The 17,822-nt window shown below is 37.3% G+C and overlaps 1 protein-coding gene across 3 annotated transcripts in view; it reads left to right on the top strand.

Moving 5' to 3' along the window:
• The window catches only part of grm8a (glutamate receptor, metabotropic 8a), a 192,345-nt gene extending 178,850 nt beyond the window's left edge, over nt 1-13,495 (top strand). For all 3 annotated transcript variants that reach the window (XM_039660684.2, XM_039660685.2, XM_089127000.1), the window contains 2 exons: nt 10,029-10,275; nt 12,825-13,495. In XM_039660684.2, coding sequence (XP_039516618.2) covers nt 10,029-10,275; nt 12,825-12,877 — 300 coding nt within the window. In that variant the 3' untranslated portion in view covers nt 12,878-13,495. The remainder of the gene's footprint in view (nt 1-10,028; nt 10,276-12,824) is intronic.
• The last annotated feature ends 4,327 nt before the right edge of the window (nt 13,496-17,822 follow it).

Below are 17,822 nucleotides of genomic sequence, written 5' to 3'. Positions count from 1 at the left end.
CTGATGGGATTCTCTTTGGATATTGTGTCACTCACAAATGTCATTCTCATTCACACATGCCCTCTCAGCTTTTTAAGCGGATTTTGAAAATATCTGTATTATTTTATTCTTTAGGTTGGAAATCATGTTGCACACTTCTAAAATCTTCTGCACACAAAAATATAGTAATATTGTGGCATATTATTGCAAGTTAAAACAAGTGAATATTTTGTAAACTAATGTGATCAAAGCTGAATTTTCAGCATTTTTTTTTATTATTTTTTTTAACCTTTATTTATCCAGGTAAAATGTTTGAGAACCACTTCTCATTTACAAACATGACCTGAAAATTCTTCAGTGTCACATGATCCTTCAGAAATCACTCTAATATAATGGAAAAATGTGTGTGTATTATCATTTGTTGCTGTATTGTTTTATTGTCTTGTGCCTATTCATGACACAGTCCTACATTTATATTGGGAACTACTAAATTAATGGAAAGTGTGTTTTTTTTCTCTCGATTTATTTATTTATTGGCCTTCTGACAGACACACTCACATTGGGGATCTCCCGTCCCGCTGTTTCATGGCAGATGGGAGTTTTACTAACACATTCAAGTTGTGCTCATGTTTGACAGTCAAATTTAAGGGGCAAATGTGTAGAGACCGACCCTTCTTTGTGCTAGCGGTCAGTGTTTACAGGTTTAGCATCTGTGGCTAGTTAGTGGACTAGCATCTGTGTGGCTAATCCTGCTTTGATTAACTGTCGTGCAACTGCGAGTCGTGAGATTGGGTGAACAGATGGATGTCAGTCTCGCTTCCATCACTCTGATAACACACATGAACAGGAACATCAGCTGCTAATCGCTAGTGCTAGCCTGTGTGTAACCCGCGTGCGCAACGCTGTGCAACTTAAGATGTATTGAATTAATCAGTGGATGTTAAAAGTCACCGTGAAATCAAAATTCTTGTTTATTCATGGAATATTGCAGTGCGTATTATAAACATTTGCCAAGAACTTCTTATAAAATAACAACATAGACAAAAAAAGGTGTATTACTTTTACTTATTTTATATACATAGGTGTAGCCTATATAAATATGGGTCCCACCTTATATTAAGTGGCTTTAAGTACTATGTACTTGCATTGAAAAATAAGTATAATGTGCTTATTGTGCTCATGTTGTATTGTAAAACACTAATCCATTCTATCAAATGATTCGTTTCAATGTAAGTGCATTGTACTTAAAGCCACTTAATATAAAGTGGGACCTAAATATGACATCCAAACAATGGCATTAAGCAATTAATAACTTGTTATTGTAAGTAAATATGTAAGACAAACTAATAAAACAACACCAAAAAGACAAGAAACTAATAAAATGATTAAAAAAAAAAAATTTAAGTCGGCCTATTACAAATTATTTAATTTAATTCATGTTCCATCTTGATTCAGAATATCTTCCCTCCCACTTGCAGTGACATCATCTCTACTCTGATGATGAGGGCGGGGCTTAACCTGTCACTCACATGAGATCAGCCAATTGGAAACCACTGCCATCCAATCATTTCCCCGCAGACACAATCAAGCCCCGCCCACATTTGTTCTCGTTCCATGATCCGTTTTACTCGATGTCCGCGCAATAGAGAAGAACGCAACTTCCATTTCATGCTGACTTTAACAAGTCATTGTCGTTTTGATTCAGCTTGACTAAAAGTTAACGCAGAATACTTAATAGCTGATATTGCCTAATACACTCTCTTACTTGCAAAATATTCCGTTCCACTGTAAAGTTAAATGAGTCGTAAACTCAATTTCGTGTTGATTTAAAAGTTTTAAGTTTTGGTTGAACAGTTCTGTGAAGTTAATTTCTCCAGACAAATATTCGCAAACAATTTAGAGAGCTTTTCCACTCTGATGCAAATCTGTTTTGAACATTAATTCCTCATCATGTCAGAGTTATTCTCTCAAATATGATTTAATTGAGCGCTGTTTTCAAGCCTCTTGGGCTTTAGTGACCTCGATTTCTGTTAAACAGCTTCCTGTTTTAATTCATTCAAAGAAGGAGATCTCACACACTTGTTTATGGTGGCCAACAGATGTTGTCTCAGCACCGGTGTGTTTTTCCATCCATGCTGGTTTTAAGTATGAATCCAAGGATAGAGGAATAGCTGGTCATGCCGTGTGTTGAAGGAGTAGTTCGCTTTTAAAAAAACTTTTGCTGATGATTTACTCTCCCCCATGTCATCCAAGATGTCCATGTCTTTCTTTTTTTTAGTCGAAAAGAAATTAAGGTTTTTGATGAAAACATTTCAGGATTTTCTCCATATAATGGACTTCAATGGGGTCCAAAAGACAGTTTCAGTACAAACTGCAAACTGTTCAAAGGGCTTGAATGAATAAGGGTCTTATTAAGCGAAACGATCGCTCATTTAAAAAAAAAATACACAAAGTTTAAGTTTTATAAGCTCGAATGCTCGCCTTGCTCAGTTCTGTGACGCGTTCGTGACTCTCCTGTTCGAACTCGTTCATCAAAATGAACGAATCTTTTCCCGAGTCAACTCGTTCATTTCGTTTGTTAAATGAACCAAATGACACGGAAAAAGATTCGTTCATTTTGATGAAGGAGTTCGAACAGGAGAGTTATGATGTATTGGTTTATGTCAAAGACATCTCAATTAATGTTATATTTGCATTCAAAATGTAATTATTGAGCGAAAGACACTTAAAGTCCCCGTGAACCGGAAGTTGCAAACGACTTTTCTCCAGTGTTGTGACGTATTTCAGAGAGAAACGGAATACTAAATGAGGCAAAATAGTGGGCGTGGCTTTTTTTTCCAACTAGCACCTGATTGGATCTAGAAAAAAATGGGTGTTTCATTCTGAAATGGAGGATGACACAAGTTTACACACGCTGTCAATCAATGCTCGCTCGGCGCTCGCAAACACACAGCAGCTGTCAGTTGGAGGGGCGTGGTTATGGATGTTAAGGAGACACCCAAACCGTGAAGCCTACGTCATCGGGCAAGGTCCTCCAATGCAGAGGGGAGGGGCATTTTCAATATTTGATTAAAGATTACAAAGCCAAAAATTTTTTTTTGTGTGGATTGACTTGCATGTATGAATTGTTCACCACAAAACGATCAATTTAGGCAAACAAAGTAAGTATGGTCAATTTTGATTTCATAGGGACTTTAATGACAGTTATCATAAACATGCATAAACCCTACTTCATATTCAAGTTATGAAGGTGTCATGTCAGTCTTATGCACACCCCTTGCCGTTATCACAGAACCCGTTTACTACTTTTCCATTGTTTTTCCATTCTCGTTGTCTTTTGGAGCGCCTCATGAATGATGTTTAACATGCACAAAATGATTATTTGCAGCCGTTCGCAATTGCATGTGATGTTTACGTGGCCTGTTGAGTGACGTATGAAATGCTGAAGTTGTGTGATCGCGTGTTTTAGCTACACCCCGACACGAACACATGGGGTTGTGCTCGCTGGCCCAGAAAATAACATGTGCCGTCACCTGAGAAATAGCCTTTACAAACCTGATCCAATGAGTTCTGTGAGGCTTTGGAGACGGAGGTGCGGGGCGATAGTCTGCCGGCGGCTTCTGCAGGGATTCTTCAAAACTAATTAAGAGTGACATGAGGGCACTGAGAAGCTTCATGAAACAACAGGGGAATTGGCAGGAAAAGGAAGCACTGACACCGCACTGGTCATTTCTGGTGTGTGTGTGTGTGTGTGTGTGCTTTGCTATTGGATCATGCAGCAACAGTAATTCAGGTTTTATTGCAATCCGCCCTTCTATTTGTGTGGGCGGCGAGAAAACCGATCAGCAATCTCCTCACCAACAAACACAAAGCACAAGCTCTGATCCGAAAGCTATAGAGCTTCTAGACAGCCTGCATTATATACACACACACACACACACACACTCCTGCTTTTAGTCAAGGCAAGCCAAGTCGCGGGGTTAAATGTTAAACGCGGGGTTAAATGTAACACTGACTTTTTACATAGGCTAGTTCGTCAGGATCAAACCGGCCGTCTTTCCGCTCTTTTTCTCTCGCTGCTAGAAAACGGTCTCCCGCGAATTTGCGGAAAGTTTTGATTATATTTCGTGAAGATACTGGATAAAGAGTGTTTTGACACCATGAAAGTACATTGTATACGCTTCCAAATCTAACTTTATATTGCCTTAATCACTGTCTTGTTGGCTCAAACATAGCACCGTTTTGAAACATGTCAGCAATTCCTAGCGACTGTTAGCTATAGGCTTAAAATATGTAATACACAGCGGGGTTAGTTGTAACGCAGTGTTACAAACAAGCGCCAAGTGTACAATGATAATCAAATGAAAACGGAGCCACACAACTTTTCAGGTTTGAGTATACATTTAACTTTGTTGGATGTTCACAAACAATGTTGGAATTTAAAATGTTTAAAATTTAGTGTAATATGAATGATGTTGGCCTGTTTTTAATTTTTATTTTGAGCTCATTTGTAGTATTTTTACTGTTATTATCATTAATAATAATTGTACATGCAGCTGCCACACACAAATCTAATTTAATTGCACTTACAATATTTATAATTTTATTTATTATTATTTATTGCAAAACTGTGCAGCCATATCCATGATATTGATCCACAATAGAAGGATGATTGGATGAGGGGATATCTATGCACAAACAATATCAAACTATACACATAAAATACTGAATTATGTGTGTTACACACAAGTGTTACATCTAACCCCTCTGTCTGTTACAATTAACTCCGCATATGGGGTAAGTTATAACATTTGCACTTCTGTCACTTTCAGTGCAACTGTATGAAAATGGTAGGTCCTAGAAAAAAACTTTAAGTGTTCATTTGTAGCAGAGATGTATGGAAGCTTGTTTCCACCATATAATGGAAAATATAAAAGGTAATTGCGACTTTTTATCTCACAATTCTGACTTTTTTTCTCACAATTGTGAGTTTACTTCTTGCAATTCTGACATTATTTCTCAGAATTGCAAGATGGAAAGTCAGAATTGCGAGATATAAAGTCAGAATTGTGAGAAAAAAAGTCAGAATTGTGAGATATAAAGTCGCAAGTGGGAGATATAAAGTCAGAATTGCGAGTTATAAAGTCAGAATTGCAAGATATAAAGTCAGAATTGCTAGATATAAAGTCGCAATTGCGTGTTATAAAGTCAGAAATGCGAGATATAAAGTCAGAATTGTGAGAAAAAAAGTCAGAATTGTGAGATATAAAGTCGCAAGTGGGAGATATAAAGTCAGAATTGCGAGTTATAAAGTCAGAATTGCAAGATATAAAGTCAGAATTGCTAGATATAAAGTCGCAATTGCGTGTTATAAAGTCAGAAATGCGAGATATAAAGTCAGAATTGTGAGATTTAAACTATTCTGAGGGGGAAAAAAGTTAGTCTTTTTTTCCCCTTAGAATTGGCCTAATAAGTCTCAATTGTGAGTTTATATCTCGCAATTCTGAGAAAAGATGTCAGAATTTCGACATATAAACTCGCAATTATGTGTCAAAGTCAGAATTGCGAGATGTAAATTCGCAATTGTGAGAAAAAAAGTCACACTTCTGTCTTTTTTTCTCAGAATTGCGACTTTACATCACGCAATTCTGACTTTATAACACACAATTCTGACTTTATAACTCGCAATTGCGACTTTATATCACGAAATTCTGAGAAATAAAGTCAGAATTGTGAGATATAAACTCGCAATTGTGAGGAAAAAAAGTCAGAATTGTGAGATTAAAAGTCACAATTATTTATTATATTTTTTTATTCAGTGGCGGAAACAAGCTTCCATAGAGATGTGTATGTTGCTTGTGTAAAAAAAAAGTTTTTTTGAATGAATCTAACCTAATTATTTTTTAATTAATTGAGCCAAAACCAAAATGCGTTAGGTTGTGCCCAACTCTCCCCTATATAGCGCTTTTAACAATAGATGGTTTTAAAACAGCTTTAGAGAGTGTGTGTGTGTGTGTGTGTGTGTGTGTGTGTACATGGTCAGAGGTTAGTTGTCAAAACAAGCGAGAAAGGTTGACATGTTATAGTATTTTGTCATAATTTTTGCTAATGTTGACTGATCTTGACTATGTCTACCCGTGCCATCTTGAGCTGTACACACACTCCTGTTTTTGTTCCTCACTTTTTACAGCCCTTATCATGTGTGATAATAACAGCCAACCTACAGGTTAATCGGATACACAGCTTTCAATGGTTGGACCATTTTATTTGGATTTGGCTGTGAAAAGCGTTAAGGAAAGTGTCATTTGGACTTTAAGAACAGCGATATAATGTATGGCACAATCATTTGTTTAACTCAGACCTCGAGGGTGCGGAGAGGCTTCTGGGTAATGGACGTGTGATTAAGTGCTCAGTGTGACATCATTATAGTCACATGCACTCGCGGTCTCTTTATGTTGCAGAAATTCACCACGTCCTGATGTGGTTTTTGTTTTAATTATCCCTCTTGCTCATGTATGGCTGATTCTTTTATAAACCTGCTGAGAAAATGTTTTATCGGTCCTGTGAGATTTGATTTATCCTCTAATTGGGATTTCCCATTATTATTCCAACTTTAAGAGCCTACGGGGTCATATGAAGAGAAATCAGATTTCCATTGATTGAAAGAGTTTGACGTATTATGGTATTACTTTCACAGCTCCTTCCCAGATCAGAAATAGCTGCAAAAATTACTGAACTTCCAGGTAATAAAAGTACAACAAAAAAAAAAAGGCCATGTATACATAATTCACTGATCTCTTATTGTTGTATAAATTATAATGTTTTGTTAACTTAAAATAAAAAACAAGGCCAGAAACACCCATAAAGTCACATTATAAATCAACCTTAATAGATAAATACAATTTAATACATAAAACATTGAATGACATAAAATTTTGAAAAGACGTTTTATATATAGGCTATATATCAGATCCGTTCATTAGCTCTTAAAGTGACAGCAACCTATAAATACCTGCTTCTGTCTATGCCATTAATGTGAATCAAATAACAAAACACAGCTTGACCAAACATCTATATTTGATTTATCTTAAATGCCATGCAACTTCAATTCTGCTGTGAAATCTGTCTTTAAAGTTGTGTTCAGTCCCTCCCGAGGGTTTATGGGAGTATTAAGCCACAGTCTGCCGGAGCCCCTGGTCATCATAATACAGCGAGATTGCACAGATCGATACGTGATATTCCCGCGGAGTGGAAGATGATGGCGAATAGCATCAGCGCTGTCATATATTCTATAGTTGTTCTGGGAAAGGGGACGTTTGCAGCTGAAGTTTGGGAGTTTGGTGATTAAATATAATGAGCAGTGTTTCCTCTGACTGCTCGGCTGGTTGTTAGTCTGAGGTGATTTCTTTGATCTAAAGGCAAATGAACACTGAGTTATGTGTAGCTTTTAGTGGAAATCTCCTGTGTGTGTCAGACTGCTGTGGATCAATAACAGCTCCTGGACTTGCAAAGGTAGAATATCCACCGATTCATTGACGGCTGTGAGTTGTTTTCTGGTGTGTGTGTGTGTGTGTGTGAATGTGACTCTAATTGTCATGATGATATGATATACACTTAGCTATCAAAATCAGTACAGAAATGTGTTGTAAGTAGCCTACAATTTTATGTTTTTTGAAGTCGCTTATTTGAAAACAGTAAAATTATGAAATATCAATAACATTTAAATACATTCCCAGATAGCAAACTGACATTGAATCAACGTGGAAACATGACATCGAAACAACGTTGATCTGACATTGTTTTGCTCATCGAATTAACGTTGAACCAACGTCAGACGCGTCATTCTTTCAAAACTAGCGGAAAATCAACTTGAAATCAACGTTGTTTCAACGTTATGAAAGCAAACCAATTTTCGATTTTCATTTAGTTTTGAAGAATGCCGCGTCTGACGTTGGTTCAACGTTAATTCGATGAGCAAAATCAACGTTGTTTCGATGTCATGAGAGACGTCGTTTCCACGTTGATTCAATGTCAGTTTGCTGTCTGGGTTTCTATCTGAATATATAGTAAAATGTAATTTATTACTGAATTTTCCAGTCTTCAGTGTCACATGATCCTTCAGAAATCACTTGCTGCTCAAGAAATTTTTCCGATTATCATCAATGTTGAAATCGATTGCGCTGCTTAATACTTTGATCAGTTATGCTGAATTTGCAGTCTTTCTTCACGAGGTTGTTTCCCGTCTAAGGCATCTACAGTAGGTGATAGTTTGCAAAAGCAGCTCATTAGGTTTAGCAACAGCTTTATTTCTGTATTAGCCTTTAGCTAGTGTGGATTGAGCACTTAGCATGTCTCTTTCCCGCGTGGCAGCTCATATTCTGTGATCCTCCGACAGCAGGTTTAGTTCCCGTTCGCTCAGTAAATGTCACTAAGCATTTCCCTCGGTGGATTGTCTAAAATCACTGCTCTGAACACATCAGCGAACCAGCCAATGCCGTCCAGTCACGTCTGGTGACGGATCAGGGACAAGCGGGTGGCTGGAGCTTTGCTTTTCATGACAGGATGTTCGCGCTTCTACATGTACGTTTGCACAGTTATCTGTCTCTCATTGTGTGTGTGTTTGGACTGGAGCGTGTCTCGCCATCTGCTAGCAGTCATTCACTGTGATGTTTACCCCCTGCTGGAGAGAAAGATACACATGAGTGCTTAGCCTTTGAGGATTCTGCTTCTGTGTGTGTGTGTGTGTGTTCTCGGGACTGTGTGTGTTGGATGTGCTCATGTCTGTTAATTGAGTAAGAGCTTTCATTTTTTAAATTCTAATTAAGGAAAGTTGTAAATCTGTCTCTGAGTGCGAACGTGTGTCCTTATCAGCCGCTAATTATTCTTCCAGCATCTGAGAAGTCTTGATGTGTGTGTGTGTGTGTGTGTGTGGGGGGGGTGGTCTGAGGGTTTCTGTGAACACTTTATAAAGCTCAAAATGCCTGATGAATAACAAATCCAGACATGTTCTCTAATTTTAGCATGTTTATTTTGAGTTTTTATGATCTGAGTCAGAACCACGAGTACAAGATTTTTTTGCCCTTACTGTAATTGTAATAATGTATTTTGTATTTTATTGATGGATTGGATGGATCGATGGATGGATAGATAGATAGATAGATGGATGGATGGATGGATGGATGGATGGATGGATGGATGGATGGATGGATGGATGGATGGATGGATGGATGGATGGATGGATGGATGGATGGATGGATAGATAGATAGATAGATAGATAGATAGATAGATAGATAGATAGATAGATAGATAGATAGATAGATAGATAGATAGATAGATAGATAGATAGATAGATAGATAGATTTGAATGAACCAAATGACTCGGAAAAAGATTCATTCATTCGTATTAGCAAACGATTTTTTGGGAAAGTGAACTACTCCTTTAAGCGACTGAACGCTAGTGGGCGGGGCCTATGATGCGATGATGTGTTGCTTTGGAGTCAGTCATATGCAAACATCTTTGCCCGTTTGACGTCACAGATCCCGCAATATCAAAACAAGCCATTTTTAAAGCTTGATTAAATAAATGCTTTGTTTATAATGAGGAGGATTTCACTGCATGTTTTAATTATTCAAAGACCTCAAGGCAAATCTGATCTCTCGTGTCATGACCCCTTTAAAACAGTTGATTATTAAAGCTATGAGACTGTGAACTCTCAGCTCTGGTCCTTAACTCTCTTTCTCTCTCACACACACACACACACACACACACACACACTCAAATTCATGCATATGTGGAGTTTTATGATTGTAAAGGAAAGAAAAAGAGGGAAAACCCTGATTTTTTTTTTTTTTTTTAAACGTTGACGTTTCTATGCTTTTCAATGTCTTGAGACTGTTTTTTAAATCAATTCTGCTCCTTTCTAGCTGCTTTTTGTAGCATTTTACTAAAAATGTCAGGCTTATATCTTTAATGTTTTTGTGAATATAGTAATCTTAAAGTCTCCTTCTCTCTCTCTCTCTGTTCCCATTTGCTGTGTGTTGTTCTCAGATGTACATCCAGACGACCACCCTCACCATCTCTCTCAGCCTCAGCGCGTCCGTGTCTCTCGGGATGCTCTACATGCCCAAGGTCTACATCATCCTCTTCCACCCGGAGCAGAACGTGCCCAAACGCAAGCGCAGCTTCAAAGCCATCGTCACCGCCGCCACCATGTCAGGGAAACTCGTGCCGAAGGGAAGCGACCGGCCCAACGGGGAGGTGAAGACCGAGCTGTGTGAGAGCATGGAGACCAACAGTGAGTATTTCAGAAAATGAGGGATTTTCCATGACCACTTGGTTTTTAAAGGTTAGGAGGCCACATATAGTGCGAGTTAATAAGCTGAATTAAAAAGACACAAAAACCCAGACTGACTTAAAGGGTTAGTTCACCCAAAAATGAAAATTAATTCATTAATTACTCACCCTTATGCTGTACCAACCCCGTAAGACCTTTGTTCATCTTCGGAGCACAAATGACAATATTTTTTATTAAATTTGAAAGCCGAATCACTACCACATAGGCTCTTAAGGGACTGACACTTGACGGCCCAGAAAGTCAATGAAGAAAATGTTTAAATATTCCATGTGACTACAGTGGCTCAACTATAAGTTTATCAAGCGACGAGAATACTTTTTGTGCGAAAAAACAAACAAAATAACGACTTTATTCGACTATTCCTTTTCTTCCTTGTTGGCCTGAAACGAGATTTCAATACGATTTCCACGACGCATGCGCGAGAACTGAACTGAAGTAGTTGAAGGAGATCGCAATTCTTGCGCATGCGTCGTGGAAATCGTATTGAAGTCTCGTTGTGAAGTCTATATTCACTATGTGGTAGTGATTCGGCTCTCAAATTTAATAAAAAATATCTTCATTTGTGCTCCGAAGACGAACGAAGGTCTTACATTAAGGTCTTAATGACTCAATTTTCATTTTTGGGTGAACTAACCCTTTAATGAATTCCCGTTGCTTTACATGACAAGTAGTTCATTTATTCATTCGCTCATGGCAAATGTTAAAGGGATAGTTCACTTTGAAATTAATTTTTGATGTTTTATCTTACCTCAAGGGCATCCAAGATGTATGTTTCTTTGTTTCCGCACTAGTTTTAATTTTGATATTTTTAGGTCAAACCGTTCTTGTCTGTCAGTCATTATAATAGAGGTCTATGGTCACCACCTCAAAGAGCATCCACAGAGAAGTCCAGATTAAACATGATTTAATGACTCGTAAATGATGGCCTAAGACACGAAACGAGCGGTTTGTGTGAGAAAATGAACAGTATAATGTCCTTTTTTCTTTATTTTCAAAAAAATTTTTAACTTTGAATCGAATGCTGTGATTAATCTCGCGACTGGTTGGTTTGGTTCAAGGCTTAAAGCTTTTGGTTGAAGTTTATTTAAATGTAGAAAAGGATGCTTTGATAATCCAAGTCTGCTGTAAACGTGTTTCTGCTCTCTTAGAGTCACATTTATCTCCAGATGTTTGGTAAATGCTCCATCTGTATGTTGAACAGCTGTTTACTACAGACTGGTAAACTTAACCAAACACAAGACCAAAAGTTTCCCGCTGAGATGTTTGCCGGAGGAAGACAGGCAGAGTAAAGCGTGACATCAATGTCCCCGGTCTGATTAGCATATCCGACTAGCTGCGGTATTTGCCAGCTTGATCAAAAAAAAAATTGGCTCTTTTTTATTTATTTATTTATTTATTTATTTTTTGTTCTGCAAAGTGCGGGATTATGGAGTGTTGAAAATTTAATCACTCAGAAGTGATCCAAGGCTTTGAGGGGAAGTAAGCCTGTTTTCAGTCATCAAGCCAATTACTTTGTGCTGTGGGTGATGCTTTGCCTTCTGAAATATTAACTCAAGTGTCAGTATCAAGACCTCCCAAAACTAAATTAGGCAAGTTTTTATTCGATGCTAGGCCGTTTTGCCACTTATATTTGGTAAAGGAGGGAAACGGGAAATGCGGGGATTCATTTCAGTGAATCTTGTGAATCCGTTCACCCAAATGATTTATTCTGTAACCCTTTTAAATCTTTACATCAGTAGATAGGCATTACGTTTGTGTGTTTGTGTGTTATTCATTCAAGAGATTTGTCTTTCACAATCTAAACAAGACTTTATTAATTCAAGTTTAATAGTGTTTATTAAAAGAAGACACTGATTCGAATGGAAAAGTAACCAAAAGATTCACTAATAGACATATTTAAACTGGTTTGCATGAGAATATGTTTGACTTTAAAAATAAAATGGCAACTAGAATTTGTTTTTTGTTTTTTTTTTTGTTTTTCCATTTAATTTTTGGCCTTTTTGACACATTTATGACCAGTTCTGTATATTTACAACAGAACAAAAATAAAATGAATATAGATGGGAATAGATGAAAGGAAAAAATAAAGGCAAAAAAATATATATACACTGTTAGACCTTACCAGGTTTTTTACAGTAAAATACTGGCAATTTACTGTAAAAATGCACTAAAACTCAAGTTAACTAAAAAATACAACTTATTAGTTTTAGTGCATTTTTACAGTAAATTACTGGCAACAGTGTTGCCAGTATTTTACTGTAAAAAACCTGTTAAGGTCTAACAGTGTAGAGAGAAATTAAAAATGGAGAGGGTGAAGAGTTAAAATGGCTTTTGCATGTTTAATTGTATAAATAAAAACATTACCGATCCCAAACTTGTAGATAAAATTGCACAAGAGCAGTGAGCGTAAAACAATGGAGGCGGGCGCCTGAAATGCACACGCAGTGACTGAGAGTGAATGAGATTCTCTAATGTGTTTTCCCCTCCAGCAACATCTTCCACCAAGACGACGTACGTCAGCTACAGCAATCATGCCATCTGAAGAGGGTCACTCTCTGTGGGCGGAGCCGAGGGCCGGCCCGTCTGAAGCGGGACGTCTGTCATGTGACATGCGCTGACCTGGAACGGGCATCTGAGCATGAGATTTGTATATCGTTCTGCATCAATCTAAAACCCGCAGCATCCTGGGAGACGAACGGACACACGGGACCTTCCAGCGAGACTGCGTTCAAGAGCTACCGAACCTGCCATGAACACACACGTGAAAACAACGCACACACTCACAAAAATGAAGGTGAAGGCTTGCATTCATACGAAAAAATAACTTCCCACAAATAATCGTGTAAACATTCTGCAGATGGAAACGTTCACGGTTAACTTTGGAAATGTGGATGTGTAAAAAAAAAAAAAAGAGAGAAAATATATGAAAACTAACAGAGTCGAAATATGTTTGTTGTTATTGTATTTTTGTGGTCGTGCAGATTTTTTCATTCTTGTCCCACTTTGTCAGAAACCTGCATTCTGAGATGACGTGTCTTGTATTGGCTGACTGAACCGTAACGCGGGGTTGTGAAGCTGTAAAATGCCATGGTTGAAGCATGCTAGTTTTTATACCAAAAAAAAAGATTTATTTATAATAAAGGAATGTTTTGCAAATGTGTAGCGTTGTTGGATGTGTATTTGATGGTCAGATTTGGTTCTTGTTTCTCTCATTCACAAAACTCAAACTCTGTTTTCCAGCTCTCGATCCCATTTAAACCCAGTTTGATTGGAGAGTTTTCAGGTTTGCTATGGTCTCGATCACCTCAGACAAATATTAAGCATGAGCAAGGGCAGATTTACAGTAGCATCGTCAAATAACATAAAAAAAATCAGGAAATTGTCTCATTTTCTTGTCCTTTTGCACATGCAATTCCTATAAAACCGATTTTTAAAAATCCTCATTCAGTATGGAGCTAATAATATGACAAAATTATTTTAATTTGAATTGTGTTTTGACACATTCTCACCCAATATGTATGTATAATGTTGAAGTTTTAAGGGTTTTTTTTCTTGTTGATCCCACAATTTTAGGTGGTAGTTTAAATAGTTCTGAATTTGATGTTTTTTTTAACGAATATTGAACAATTGAAATTTAACCAATTGAAATGTTTTTATGGCTGAATTTTATAGACATGTATTTTCAAACAAGCTAGATTTTTCACAAAATCATTCATGTTTAAGAATCACTCCGGGCGATTCGTGATCAGAGTCAGAGAGTGGCAACCTCTTGAACCACCACCACATTACTTATGCAGTCCCTAATTGGCCAAAATGCTCTGTTCGACTTTTCTGAGATCATCTGCTCTTCCCTGTGGATGACCTGTGACCTACTTTCTGTAGGACCTCAATTTTTGAGATTGAGTTTTAGAAAACTGATTTTGAAGCTCTGAATCTTGAAAACTTGAATATGTTTTTTTTTAACTGCAAATTTGCAGAATTTGAGTTCAGAATAAAAAATCTAGCTTTAAAAATACACGTCTATAATATTCAATTTGTTAAATTTCAAATGTTCAATATTTAAAAAAAAAAATCTAATTCACAACTATTTAAACTACCACCTAAAATTCAATTTTGTTAGATTACACTTGCAAATAATTCAAATTTAGACAATTCAAATTCAAATAATTTTGTCATATTATTAGCTCCATAATTCAGTGATCATGAATGACTGGAAAAGTCACAGATTAATTCGCCGAATAATGTGGCATCAACACAAAAATACCCTTAAAACTTCAACATTATACATACATGTTGGGTGAGAACGCGTCAAAATGCGAGTCTTTCGAGAATAGTAATAGCAACTAAAGCATTCCTCTGATGCGAAAGCCCATATAGATCTGAGCTGATTATGAAAGAATAATCCTAACAGAGTTTCTTTATTTAAAGGTTTCGCAGCGTCTTCTTTATGGAATGCCAATAAAGAAACCCCCTAAAAGCAATTACATTGCAAATGCATCAGTTTTACAGCTAAAATAACTCTCTGTTTATACAATATGAGCTTCACATTTCTGCTATTAAACTTCCTGGAATGTCTTCCCCTATAGATCGACTCAAACGCGCGGATTATGAGATAATAATCCTAAGTTTGTTTGTTTAACGGTTTCGCAGGGTTTCGCAGCAAGCTCTTTATGGGACCATCGATGCCAATAAAAAAATAAACTAAAAGCAATTACATTGGAAATGCATCGATTTTACAGCTAAATAACTCTCTCCATATAATGAGCTTTCAGCCTTGCACCAGATGTCCTCCACTTGATGAACGACTGGGCTGATTATGAAACAATGATCTTGAAAAGAGTTTATTGTTAAACTTGACAGAGCGTCTGTGTGTGCATATCTCCAGCAGTGTGTGTGAGACGACCTTGGCTCGAGTCCTGACTGACAGCCCAGCGCCTGTGGCACGAGCACCTCCGCTCCTGTGGATGATAGAGCAGGTGTTGAGTGAAACTCGAGGCTGACGGTTTGCCCCGTGGACTAATCCCTGATATCTCCACCAAGCTAATTGAATTACTTTGCCCCCCGTATAAACGAGATTCAGAGAACATCCAACCTCACGTCCGCCTCGCTCACACTTAGATAAGGCAGTCAGGGAGTAAAGAGGCAGATGTCGTCTCGGTAAGACCAGAATCAACACGCTCGTCTTTTGGAGGGATGCGGTTGCCATGGCAGCCTGACAACTGTTGTCTTCAGACCTTGATCTCCTCTGGGTTTTCTCTAAGGCCATTTTCACACTCGATCTGATGCTTGATATGAAACTGGCACAAAGGCATGCAATCGACATCTGGTTCCTTAATATTTTTTATTAAAAGCACCTGAAGTGGTGATGGTGATGGAAAAAGTATAAGATGGCAGTAAAAAATATATATTTGCTTTTGTGAAAGTACACTCTTAGAAAAAAAGGTTTCATATATGTATAGGGTTCTTTACTCAACTCCAAAGGACATTTTATGCTAAAAAAGGTTCAATAATGACACACTTTTGGCACAAAAGTTCTTTATAGGCTATTATTCATTCATATATTACATTATTCTGCAACATTTTGTAGTTGTAATTAAATTATTGTTTATTAAACTGTTGTAGTAACTTAATATCACATTTTAATCATGCAGATTTTTGGAGGATAAAAACTGAAATGGCGCTCTTCGTGTGATATTGATTAATTACATTTTTTAATTTAATTTTGAATTTTGTGATCATTCGCATGCATTGCATTTTAGGGGTTCCAAATACGTAGCGCTTTAGAACCTTTTTAAGGTTCTATATAGAACCTTTTCTTCTGAGAGTGTAGCTCAAAGTTGAGAGAGATGCAAAAAAAAAGGTGCACTAATAAGTTTTTATCCAAAAATGCATATGCACAATAACTAAACCATTATGATACTCTAGTCTATTCAAAATTATTCCAGTGGGAATGTTTCCCCAAGCAGAGAACTGTGGATTCAGATAAGTTTATCTTTTCTTTCTGTCTTTCCTCCTCAACTTTTCTTCTCTCCCGACCCGTGGAAAGCTTTTTCTGTGTGTGTTAGTTTTGCCTAATAAGATTTAGCTACAGTGAAAATCAGAATAATTTTGAGTCGGAGCGCCGTTTATTGTTTGCGGGACCCAGAAAGTCCGTCCCCAAAGGAGGATGAGGCGGGAAGTAAGTTTAATCTCCAGTCTTCCAGCTGCCAGATAGACACAATTGCACCCGAACATGAACGTATGATATATTTTGTCAGTTGTTATATGAGACATAATCTCTCCGGGGAACCATGAACTTATGAGTTAGAGAAGCTCCAAAAGCCCATGCAAAACACTGCGTTTACTGTCTTGACAGTCATCTTTATCTCCTCCACCATATTCATTTATTTTAGATTATATTTAAAATGTAAGATTAAAGTTTAAAAATCCACCATTTACTTTTTACAATTATATAATTGTTTGCCGGTGCCTTCACCGTCGGCCGGAGTGACTGCGGTTAAACACACCGAGTGGCAGAAACACTGATTGCTTTTCATTGTAAATGTCACGAAAAACACACAAGAAACATCTAAAACAGAAAAGAGCTTTGAGATTGACTAAATAAATAGATTTGATAAGAAATCTGAGATATATTTTTACAGACTGCTGAATTTTGGGGTAAAATCATACCCTATATTGTTCAACAACTCATCAATTAAATATTTATCATCGTATATTCAGCAAAATTGGATGTTTTTAGATAAACACTGACAAAAACTACACAAGTTTTAGGGCTGAATGATGTGATGACAAAGCATTGATATAAGGGATCACATGGATTTATATTTATATTTATATAAACTTTCACAGGCTTTATTTCCCCGGCATTGAAAACATGCACATATAAATGCCTATAAACGCGTGTCAATATCCACGGATCACTGGATCTTTGGTAAGTTGTAACACTATATCGAGTCCAACCTTTAGTTTAAACTGATAATCGTTAGTTTTACTCATGTTTCCTCCATTAAATCCAGCTCTTCTGCCACTAAATTTGCATAGTGAATTCTGATTGGCCTACTTCATTGTATTTATTTGCATATTCTTGGGTTTGTTCCTCATAATCTTGAATCAGAATAACTTTCCCTCCTCTTGCAGTGAGTGACATCATCTCTTCTCTGATGACGAGGGCGGGGCTTAACCTGTCACTCACATGAGATCAGCCAATAGCAAACCACAACCATCCCATCAATTCCCCACAGACACAATCAAGCCCCGCCCACATTTGCTCTTGTTCCAGAAGCCGTTTCACTCAGATATACATCAAAATAGAGAATAAAAGACTAGTGCAGTTTCCATTTCATGCTGACTTTAACACTTCAGTTTTACTGCCTTCCGTCACGAAACCCAGGGTTTTATTTGAGTTAGTATTGCTCTAAAGCTCCTCAGTCTTGTTGCTCTGTTATTTTTTCACAGCTTTGTGATTTCTCTCCCTAGGCTTCGGTACA

The sequence above is a fragment of the Pimephales promelas genome, chromosome 24, assembly GCF_988280905.1.
Source record: "Pimephales promelas chromosome 24, fPimPro1.hap1.1, whole genome shotgun sequence".
Classification (NCBI taxonomy): domain Eukaryota; kingdom Metazoa; phylum Chordata; class Actinopteri; order Cypriniformes; family Leuciscidae; genus Pimephales; species Pimephales promelas.
The sequence above is the reverse complement of the archived record's forward strand: the minus strand, read 5'-3'. Positions and strand labels throughout refer to the sequence as shown.